We start from the raw sequence: 12288 nt of genomic DNA, 5'->3' as shown, positions 1-12288 counted from the left end.
ACAACAATTCCAACGTTGATTTCGTTGGATATCTTGCAAAAAATAAATAACTAGCTCCTTACATCTATACACAAACACTAGTTCTTGATGAATATACACAAGATAAGCACTATTGAGCAGTTGATTCTCATAAGAGAGATTTTCTAATAAATCCATTCAAATCACCATCTGCAAGGGGTAGTTGAATCTGGCAGTCAATAGAAGCTTGCACAGAACAATAATCATCTTTGAAAGGATGTATTGTATTACAATTATTTAGAAGAAATTTCATTTGAAAGCTCTCATAGTTTAGAAAAAATTCAGTGCCTTATTTTACTCCCCCGCAACTCTTCCTCTGCCAATACAAGTATAATAGCAAAACTTTGTTGTTCGTCATTAATATGTTTTCTCAATCATCGATTTCTCCCTTGAAAATGGTTTAAGATATGTGATCCTATGGAAGAGAGTAAATACTTTGTTCCCCACATTTTTTCAAGTTCCAATGCAAGATTTCTCTAGTGCCATAACACCAACTTAAACCAAAATGTAACCAGAATTCTTTTTTTGGGAAACCCAGGGAGTAACCCCACGTTTGGTGAGACTAATCTACCTGGGCCACATGCACCTTCCCGCCCAGTCACGTAAGTAGCCACAATTCTGTGGAGGGGCATATATTGACTCAAAGTCATGACCTGGGGAACAAACTTAAGTCGCTTCTTACCATTTCAGCTAACCCCTGGTGGGTTAATATATATCATTTTCTTCGAAGGAAATGTAAACGGAAACCCCATCAAAAGGTTGATCAAAGCATGAATATCATTTTTCTGTAAACCACCTTAAAGAATCACTTCTGCAAACTGGCAAGCTTGAGCAAACAGAGAGCCAGAAGTTCAACCGTAAAAAACATATGGATATATCAGATCTGATCTGAAAATACTAACCAATGTGCTGCCGCGTCATTTAAAAGTTTTCGAAGGAAATGTATTCCAATGTTTAAGCATCAAAACGAATAGGAGAAATGAAAACATTCAAAACAAGCAAGTAATAGTTAAACAAGTCAAGTTCAATAGGTCAAAACAAAATAACCATCCACCCAACCTATAACTTTAACATCAGTGACTTAAGAACTCCTAAAACATAACTAAAAGCATAACATCAAACATCAAAAAAAACAATCCATAAAACCATGAATCTACTTACCAGAACGAAACCACTTACCAAAAAAATTAACTCTGAGGTGAGGCCTTGGCAACTCCACTCTGCTGAACAGGCTGAGCACCACCAGGAGCTGCTGCTGCTGCTGCATCAAAGGTCCCGTGTACATTGCTGTCACCTGAATACACAGGAGGCTGCGAATAACCAGTACCGTAAGAATCACCATACGGCTGCTGTTGCTGCTGCCCGTAACCTTGCTGTGCAGCGGGTGGCACCCCATACAGCTGCTGAGCATATCCTGGTTGAGGTGTTGTGGGCCCAAAACCAGCAGGTGGTCGATGATGACTCGAATCCAATTGAGCAGAACTAGATTGTGTGGGTGGGGGCTGAGAATGCGTGTATCCCGGTTGGGTCTGCTGCCCATAAACAGCCTGACTAGGAGGAGGTTTCTGCCCTTGTGGTGGTCCATAGTTTTGAGGCTGGGCTAATGGTGCTGACTGCATATAGCCGGTTTGGGCTTGCGGTTGACTGCTGTAACCCGGTTGGGGATGTGTAGGCCCTTGAGAGGGATAGTTTGGTGGTGTATTAGGTTGCTGACCAGCGTAACCTTGCTGTGTTGCCGCTGGAGGCTGAACAGATGGAGGCACTTGGGTAGCCCCAGCTTGTGCTCCGTAAGAGGGAGCAGCAGTGCCATCTTGTGTCGAATTAACCCCCGTCCCATAATTTGGTGCCGAATTATAGCTTTGTGACTGATCGTATCCTTGCTGACCATAACCGGGTTGAGGTGCTGGTGCATGATAACCACCACCATACACATCCTGTGGATAACCTTGTTGCCCAGAAGGTGGCTGTGAGTAGTTCGATGCCCCGTACGACCCTTGTTGCTGATAATTGGAAGGCGGTGCTTGACTGTAGTTGTAACCGGTTGTGTCTGTTGGAGTTGAAGATCCTCCGTGAGGTGGTGGTTGTTGCTGTGAAGGTGGCTGTTGGTTGTAATAGTCATATCCGCTGCCTTGTGTGGTTTGTTGGCTTGGTGGGACGGGTGTTTGGTCCCATCCTGAGGAAGTTGATTGGGAAGGATAGCCAGTATAAGGTGGTTGAGACGGGTTATATTGTGGTGGAGGTCCAGGGTATGCCCCGGGCTGCACATAACCATAGCCGGCTTGCTGCATTGGAGGTGCCCCAGGTGGGCCCCAATTTGTTGGTGCCTGGGGAGGGCGGTAGCCTTGCTGAGGATATGCTCCGCTCATTAGAGGATTTCTAACACGATTCTGCATAGAATTGTTTATAACATATAAACCAAGGTAACCTTTTTGCACAGTTGCAACATATAAGGAAGAAAACAGAACATACACACCACAATAACCTGAACAAAGATTCATACCTAATAACCTATATAAAGCAGAATAGCCATGATAATTAAGTTTTAAACGAGGATTTATTGCATTTTATATTTGTAATGAGGGTCAAGACGCCTACATACCGCACTGGAGTGCACTATTCGAGTTACGCCAGCATATGCCCATCTGCTCCCTACTATAAGTGAATGGGTACAAAACAAAATAGTGGCAAAAACTATGCAGTAGTTTACACACAGAATAAATCCATCTGACCTATGTCTCCATAAAAAGGAAATTTGACGAATCATACGGCAAAGAGACTGGTATTAACCTAGAAATTCAGTACATGGTAAAAATATATTCAAATAAGTTCTGGCATAGCCAAAGCAAATATCGAAGACCAAAACTAGATCTATGAAACAACAAAACTCACAAACTGAGCATGAAAACACAACAAACCACAAGACGACAAAAATTCATGTCTAACAACCAATGTAAAGGAGAATAGTGATAGCAATAAAGAGAGTTTTTTCTAAAATGGGGATTGAGACATTTTATATTTGTAATATGAATGTCAAGACTCCTACATACCACATTGATTGAACTATTCGAGTTACGCCGCCAGATGCCCATCCGCTCCATACTATAAGTGAATGGCAATAACAAAAATAGTGGCAAGAACTATATAGTAGTTTACGAAGAAAAAAAATCAATATGAACTCTGCCACCATAAGCATCAAAGTATCGGCGTCTCAAATTGAGCTATATCTTGCAATAGCAAGCAATCAGTGCAATGTCATCAGCACACACAAAAAAAAAAAAAAGGAAAGCAACGGGAAAACTCTGTATATGGTAAAAGTAAATTGATCAGTTTTGGAATAGTGGAATAAAAAAGTTCCCAGACTGAGGAGCAACACGGAAGAAAAAGTATGGTATCAGAGAATAATATTGAACAGAAAGTTGGATTCTGTTGTAGATGTGAGAAAATCAGTTCAAAGATTAGAGATCAATTTCTAGAGTATGTAGAGGTACAATTAAAAATACCAATAATAAATCACACATTGTAAGTTATAAGTTGTGAGTTGTAAGTTTCTTCTAATTTTATACAGATTTCATGTTTCTTTTTCCAATTTCTTGAGTTTATTTATGCATTACAGCATAATAGTATACTACTTATAAATGCCAATGGAACAATTTATAATCAAATTGGGAACAAAAGTTAACAAGAATATTTTCTAAAATAGTTATAGCATTGCATATTTTTCCTTATTTTTTTCATTTTTTTTCCTTAAACTTTTCTTTTCTGCTATGCCACTCATGCGATATGTGAATTGCATATGTGCTTAGCATATGCCTGATCGCACACCATGGCATTGCTATTTGACAACATTCATCATGATTCACGACAGCCCTCACCAATATTTTTGCAAAACCAAGATCCATGAGTTTGACAGAAGATTCATCTATTCATTTCTCAACCAGACCCCCGTGAAATCACGAACATTTTCATGATAGAAGGGCGCCACAAATTAAAGGAAGGCCTCCAACTCTGGGAAGGTGAGAGAAGATAAACAGTAAAAGATAACAACCAAGGCTGGCTTCTAGATACCTCCAGATGGGGTAGTCTACTTATGTAATGCACGCTAGGGCATCACCCTGAGAGTATAATGCATACACATTAGAACCAAAAGAGCTAAGCATATAACAGCTTCCAATCATGCGAAGATCATTCAAAGAAGGCTGAAATATGACCAACTAAAAATAAGGTACTAACAAAACCTAGTGGCCTTTATGAGGATCATGAAGATAATAGCTAGAGTTGATAATTGACCAAATTCCATGAATAATCTCAAGACCCATTAATAAAATGGCAAAAGAAGCAATAATTAATGTAACAGCCTCAAACTCTACTTGCGAATCAATAAAGAAGACAGAGTATAATGGGGTGAGCACATTATAAGGTATAAGTTTTCATGGTAACATGTATAACCAAAGATTGGCATGAAGAATTAATTCAAAAGGTTGAATTAATAAATAAAACATGTAATGCCTGATAGAAGACCAGCCATTTCCTCAAAAGTAGCATTCACAAAATGGAACACCAAAGAAATACATCTTCCAAAAAACTCGCATATATTTAAGCAAACAATTAAATGACAATGATAGATTAGAAAGAGACATGAATCACACGACAGCTATTATTAGAATAAAAAAGCAGGAACCGGTCAAAAGAAAAGGAATGAACTTCAAATGCTTAATTATCACAAAAGAGGATATCCCTTTCATGACCGATATCATGGTTTAAAATATAATCTCGACCAATTGCCTTGGCAAGGGGTAAACTTGAGACCATCTCAACCACTATAAAAACTATACCACGACATACCTGAAATATATCTAGAAAAATTTGAGACGTTCCTCTAATCTCTTGTCCAGGTGATAACCAAGATCGACATGTCTCGACCAAGACATTTCAAGATGATATAAATTTGAAAGAATGATTGGCATCATTTAAAATGATTTTCAGTCAAAGAAAAGTAAAGAGGTTCAAATGGTAAATTTCCATTCTACATGTAAACTTCCAAGCTTCATGAGGAAAATTGAAGAATAAGAGGTGACCTACTCCAAAAATAGGCTTCACTACACAAGTAGGTTAGAAATGGAGATGTTAGAAGCTATGCACTGAAACCAATAATAATATAAGCAATTTCTTCCTTCAGATTCAACACACTATATAAACCAATTGTTAAAGTAAAAGTGCATCTTGTATCTCCGAAAAATAAGAACCCAGTATAAAAAAATCAGAAAAATATAACAATAAACACTAATAAGTGAGTGGTCCAAAAGGCTCATTAAGCTCAAAACAATACATCTAATGTCCAACACTGCTCATCAACAAAGGGTCTTGCAGCTTCTTCAAAATATCAATTATCAGTTACCAGAAAACGAGATTCGAGACCATAACAGTACATGCCAACAAAACACTAAAACCAATTTGATGTTTATCATGATAAAAGCTAATCCTCAATAATAATTTTTAATCGTATAACACACATAATTAACAAACGGTTCTGGATTCCCTGTAACTATGCACTCCGACATTCGATAATAATCGCTATGGAACTTAATAGGATATATCCCGAAAATCAGGAAAGAGTTTGCATAAGATAATAACCTCAATGGTGACCAAGAGTGCAAGACCAGTCCAGAAATTGAATATTCAACAGATCCAACACATAGATCAGTACTTACAACTCAGATAAGTACTGTTTGTTTCCTTCACAGAAGCTTCATATAAATCCAACAAAATAGTACACCACTGACTGGCTTATTCTTCACCAGTATCTCCACATCAAACCACTGAGTACTCATGGCAGCTAACTGCAGATAAACAATAAAACCAAATATTCTACAAAACCAATTATCTCGCAGTTTCACAATCTCAACAGCATATCACAATTTCATTTGTAAGAGACCTAGGTTGATATTGTACAGGATATAAAACTTCGTTCTCCAGATCCTGTTATGCAGCTCAAACGATTAGAAGATTGAATACAGGACCATAAATCTCTCCCATAGAAAAATCACTTCAGAAACTCAACTCTATTCTCCACAGTTAATGTTGACGCATAGAATGCCTGATTGATTCTCAACTAAAAGAGCTAAATATGTAAACAAGTATTGCCAAGAAAATAAGTCTGCACCCTTCCAAATCTCAGTCCTCGGCAGAGGAAAAATAATAGAAGGTGATAAGCTTACAATACAAATGCAAGGATATCAATAATTGTGACAGCGGAACTAGTAGAGGACATGGACTTTCAGAAACCAAAAGTACCAATATTCCACATAGTACATCAGCAGAATAGGAATGATATGTTGACAAACTTCTCCAATCGCACGGATATCAGAATACAACCTTTAGCAAGTTTTTGTTCATGAAACCATGTCATTCAGAATGTACAGGAAGAGTGAAGCTACAGAAATTGTTAATGAATATAACACTTTTTTATCGATAATGAACATAACTTCACTAAAATCAGATTGACATGAGCTTAGTCCCAAAAACAGATCCACAATCAAATAAATTGTAACATCGACATCCTTAAAATCCACAATCAAGGGGACAAGTAACTAGATTCCTCAATCATACTAGGCTGGGTTGAAGGAGGTAGATGAGTGTGTGTAGTGCAATACACACGTATACGGAGAAAAAAACTATTATTCTAAAACAGCAGAACAACGACTAAACAAACTATAAGAAAAGAATATCAAACAAATGAGTAAAATCAATATATGTAACAAAGATCTAATACGTTAAGATGCTTAACAAATGCTAAGGGAGTGTATTTAAATAAAGAATTTTCTATAGAAGAAAGAAATAAGAACAATGGAAGTATAACATAAGAAATAAATGCAAAACAAGTCATGTCCCTCAAAGTTTGTAATGGTGATGCAGCGAAAAATTCTCACATGTATCCTAGATGATAAGTGATAAGGTCTGACCACCCAGAAAAACCTGTACTTAAACAATAGTGATCCGTATAACAAATAAAATTTGGAAGTGTTTGGTTGAAACCATAGTAACAGTGCAGAACACAGGGATTCTTCATCACATGCATAACTAAATCCTCAATGTTTGTCTGATACAGAGCAAAAAAAATAAAAAAGATAATACGAATGAAGTACAAACTAATCATCAGTATTAGAAAAGGATGAAAAAAATGTGTATGTGAAGTGAAGATCAAAATAGGAAATAGACACTTTTTTACACTAGGATAATACAAATGCAGAAAACAGATAACCAGATAACCAGAAAAACTGTGTTAGGAAAATGCCGCTATTCTTCTCTTACATTTTTTTTTTTTTTTTTGGAGGGGGGGAAGGGGGGGTGGGGGGTGTTAATAAGTAGAGTTGGGATAATACCAGTATGTCATACGTCAATAAATACATTAAAAAAATTATATTCAAAGGCAAAATTTACCCTACTTTAAGAAATAATAAAACAATTCTTAATATCAGGGCAAACAAACCATGGACAACTCTTAATATCAGGCAAAACAAACCTGGCGACAATGGTCTAGGAAACTTCACTGTGGATCCAACAATCAATCCACTTGTGATAGTGGTGAAGAACTCAGGGACCAATCTAGTGTGACCAACCAAGAGTACAAGCAATAACCACAATACTTACAAATAAAAAAGAAATAATGATAATAAGCACAACAACTTTGGGGCCTAGCTTCACACATAATTAGACCAAACAGAAACCCATAACATCCAACACATGTAGCCTGGCAAATCAACATTTTACATCCTTCAGTATATGAGATCACTAAGAGTAACAAAAAAAGAAAAAGAAAAAAAAAACACATAAGCAATGATTTATCATTTGACTGCTTTCTTTCAATAAGTATCAGTTGTCTAACTATGGGGAAAGGTGCAACTAATGAACTGATGAGGTGTAAACACACGCCAATGAGGACCTTCAAAATTACCTCACTGATGACTTCATTAACCAACTGCTTTGCTGCTTCAATTTGTTCTTCAGTGCCATCAATGTATACAGTTCTTTCCGTTGATGTGTCACCCGGAGGCAGATGCAAAGGTATCAACTGGACAAGTCAAAACAAGAAGAAATTTGGGATAAAACATAGCGCAAACATAATTGTGGTAAAGCAAATTAATTCATGAGCTGAAATAAAACAATTGGGATGCTGGAATCAAAATTAAAATTAAAAAATATATATATTTAAGGAAAAAAAAAAAGATAACAAACAAAATTCAATAAATTCATAATACATTACAAACCTGAATACGAGCTCCTGACCGAGCTTGCATATTCTTAATGGTCTCACCTCCTTTTCCAATGATCAAACCAACCTGAAAACCCAACATTAATACCATCTATTAAGAGAGAACAAACAGATAAAAACATAAGCTAAGCACGAATTATAGTTTCTACTTGCCTTGTTGTTTGGAACTTTCATTGAGAATTGCTCACCACCAGCTTGACCGGTAAACCTCCGTGAAACTAGACCTGAACCTCCTGCTTCAGCCTGCATGGTCAATTGAGGAAAAAAAAGAATATAATTACAATTAACTAAATAAATTAGTAAGGCATTATGTAACAAAAACACTCCAGTCTTCGAACATTTAGCCAGCCGCACCAAATACATATCATTATATGTTTCAGACACACAGCAACATTCATGCATCCAGTTCTCTCAACTATTCCATGTAGACCTACCATAGATCCATCATGTATAGGCTGTATACTACTATTGTTCCTAAGTTTCTAACTTATACGACCCAACTTAAAGACTTTAATCATCGGATGATCTTATGTTCCGAACCACCCAAAAAACATAAAAAGGAAAAAAAAAAATTAATCTAATGTAAACAATATTTTTGTTCAATGGTAAAAATAATCTTAGCCGACTGACTTTCTGGCGAGAAGATCTACTCCATGCAGCCCCCTGATTGTACTGTTTGGATCTATGTTACCCAATTAGTTGGTACTAGTCCAAACCATGAACAGTTCACAGTACAGTTCGTAAAATCAAGCAAACCACAAACCCACCGAATTTTGTTTGGGTAAACCGAACAATTTGGTTCGGTGAACCAAACCAATTAATTATATTTTTTTTCATAGTCTAGATTTAGAATTTGGATTATTATATCAATTTGTTTCTATTTAACTTGGAATTTTTTAACGTTGTAATTGAACTTATAACATAGATACTTGAATTATATATATGCACAACCGAACCATGTTAGCGAACCAATAAATGAATTATCTCTACCTACCCCTATGAACTGGATCATTCTAGAGTGGTGAACCACAATTTCGAATTTGAACTGAACGAAACGACGAACCAAGTAACATAGGTTTGGATTGATAAGAATAACCACCATTTGAGTAATATATAAGTCAGACACTATGCAACTACTCTCATGTTTAACACATTTGATCCTAGCTGAGATAACTCATTGGATTGTATGAGCGAACTTACACAAGTGATGCAGGACATCTACAACTCTTAAGTAATTTTCTAATTCTACTAGGTTTTATTTTTATTTCTAGTTCTAATAGGATTTTTATTTCATAGTTATGTTATGACTACAATTCCTTGTTAGTTTTAAATTCGTTTTTATTATTTAGACTATAATTAGAAGTGCTTAGAAGTTTCCAATTTGAGTTCTAATAGGATTAGAAAGTTAGTATTATGTTATATATAGGTTAGGCATGTTAATTTTTAATATTTTAGTATGATTACAAGTTGTTATGATGGAATTATCTATATAAGAAGCTCCAAATTCGAAAATCAATAATCAATTCAATTATCTTTTCTCTTTTAATTACTTTTTAACTTTATGTTTTATTTTCTTTCAAGCTATTATTTGTTTATCAATTGAATCTATTAATTCAAATTGATTTAGAGTGTTCCATTGAACACAACCTATCAAATCTATTAATTCACACGTTTCTGTTACGTCAACAAGATACAATAATAAGCAATTTGAATGAGATAATGTTAATATGAACAAATAGCCCATATAAAGTAGTACCTCCGAAAGAACCTCATTAATTAACTGTTCGGCCTTGCTAATCTGTTCTGGAGTACCCGTGAGTTCAACCAATCTAGTTAGGGAATTCGGGTCGGCATCCATATCTCTGGTTACTTGAATCTTGGCTCCCGACTGAAGCTGAAGATATTTGATTGTTTCGCCACCCTTACCAATTATAACACCAACCCTTCCGTTCGGAATATCAATCTTTTTGCTTGATCCATGGAAACCATATGAGACCGGTATGGATGATGGAATATTCATACCCATTTGGCCTATTTGCTGGCCCAGAGGCTTCTGTGCAAGATCTGTTATAATATATAAATTAAAAAAAGTTGGAATTTTGCAAATTAGATCAAAATCCAAATGACAACAAAATTAATCGAAGATTACAGCTAGCTTAGTTAGGAAAATCAACGATTCCCACCATCATGATTACTGATCTAATTGAAAACAGGCTTACAAAACCAATCCAAATCCCTTAAAACTTCCATTTTTTTCTGGAAATGACCCACAAAAACCCTAACTTGAACAAACTAATCCAAATCCCTTAAACTCCCAATTTTTCCTTCTCTTTTTTGAAAGAACCCACAAAAACACTAATTCGAACAAACTAATCCAAATCCCTTACAGTCCCAATTTTTCTTCTTTTTTTTTTTAAAGGACGAACAAAACCCCTAATCGAACAAATTAACCAAAATCGAGAGAGAGAGAGATGCACAAACCAGTCGGACCAGAGCTGAAACCCTTTTCGTTGGATTCATCTGTGGGACCACCATTATCGAGACGAGGACGCTTGGCTTCAGCGCTGTTGAAGAGCCGAGCTGCGATCTCTTGTGCCCTCTGCTTTGCGAGCTGGATCTCATCGAGAGGTGGAGGGACACTGTTGTACGAAGAAGGAGGCGTCACGTGAGTTGAATCTGGAGATGGCGAGACGATTGGCGCAGAAAAACCTGTTGTACGGCGAGGAGCAGATGAAGGTGGGGGTGTTGTGTCTTCGTATTTTCTCTTGCTGTCCATTCGAGATGAGAATTGAAGCTCTTCCGCCATTGGAGACTTTGTTGCAGAGATGAGAGAGAGAGAGATGGAACCCTAAATGAGTGGCTTTTTTAAGGGTTTGAGATCAAATTTATATCGTTTGTCATTAGTAATGGTACCAGTAGATCGTCCACATCGTAGTAGGACTGTTCATTGATCGGATCAGATCCAAAATCCGACCCGATAATTTCGGATCTCGATTGATGAATTGGATTCGATGAGGTATCAATCCAATAGGTTATCAGCTATAGGGAATGGTCGGATTTTATCCCAACCCGATTGATAAGAATCCGAATTTTAACGGGTTTGGACCCTTGAAATAGACCCGAATAAAATTGGTCGAATATGGGTCCATATCCCTTAATCTGGGTCAAATAGAGATTCATCCTTATATCTGCCTCAATCCAAATGCTATATCGCTTTGAAATTTATATTTTTACGTTTTTCATATATATTTTTTTTCTACCACTTTAATATAACATTGATTCTTTTAAAAATAAAAAACTTTTAATAGTAAAATAGAATATTATACCCATTAGAAAAGAAATATAGAAAAAAATGTTGAAGGATAGAAATTATTTTATCGATCCAAATCAAATAATTTGGTCGGGTCGTATTCCAATTTAACGAAAGATAAATGGTTCGGATATGGTTTTGACCAATAGGATCCGACTTGGATTTGGACACAGATCTAGATTTGAATAAAAAATTCAGATTTGGATATCGATATACTCAGATCTGATCCAAACCTAGCCCATTTTAAATCCTAATATGTTAGTTCTGAATAAATCCTGAATCCTGATCAAATATAATATGAGAAAATATATAAATTATATTATGTATTTTATTTTATATATGAAATATATAACATTATGTAGACTTTCTATTCCCAATTGGATTTGATTCTAACCAGATCCAGTCCAATTTAATGTTTTTCAATTGGATTGGATCAGAATGATTAGACCAAACAAGATTTTATATTTTTTTTGGATCTCACCATGAGGATCCAATCAATCAAAAGATTGATCTTTTTTATAATAATAATAAATATAAATATAAAAAAAAAATTCATATGTTGTAAACAAAATATATAATGTAATTTACAAAAACAAACGCATCACTAGTTATTAGTAAGGGACCGATTAGTTGCACACCAACCTTAAAAAATCCTATATTTTTTTTAAAGACCGACTAGTTGCACACCACT

General features: G+C 35.9%; 1 protein-coding gene across 1 annotated transcript; it reads right to left on the bottom strand.

Moving 5' to 3' along the window:
• Positions 1-989: 989 nt before the first annotated feature.
• Positions 990-11165, bottom strand: LOC147388620 (KH domain-containing protein). The gene is made up of 6 exons (XM_086418957.1): positions 10769-11165; positions 10044-10351; positions 8441-8530; positions 8283-8354; positions 7970-8086; positions 990-2405 (listed from the first exon to the last, which is right to left on the bottom strand). Exons 1-6 carry the CDS (start codon positions 11091-11093, stop codon positions 1206-1208), a joined length of 2112 nt encoding a protein of 703 aa, XP_086275083.1. The 5' UTR covers positions 11094-11165; the 3' UTR covers positions 990-1205.
• Between the last annotated feature and the right edge of the window lie 1123 nt (positions 11166-12288).

The sequence above is a fragment of the Akebia trifoliata genome, chromosome 12 (genome assembly GCF_017979445.1).
Source record: "Akebia trifoliata isolate Shusen 1 chromosome 12, ASM1797944v1, whole genome shotgun sequence".
Taxonomy (NCBI): domain Eukaryota; kingdom Viridiplantae; phylum Streptophyta; class Magnoliopsida; order Ranunculales; family Lardizabalaceae; genus Akebia; species Akebia trifoliata.
The sequence above is the reverse complement of the archived record's forward strand: the minus strand, read 5'-3'. Positions and strand labels throughout refer to the sequence as shown.

Coding starts and splice junctions, on each gene's coding strand:
- LOC147388620 (XM_086418957.1), bottom strand. CDS start 11,093: ATGGCGGAAGAGCTTCAATTCTCATCTCGAATGGACAGCAAGAGAAAA. Junction 8,531..10,043: donor TTAATGAGGTTCTTTCGGAG/GTACTACTTTAT, acceptor TTGACCATGCAG/GCTGAAGCAGGAGGTTCAGG. Junction 8,355..8,440: donor TGAAAGTTCCAAACAACAAG/GCAAGTAGAAAC, acceptor TTGGGTTTTCAG/GTTGGTTTGATCATTGGAAA.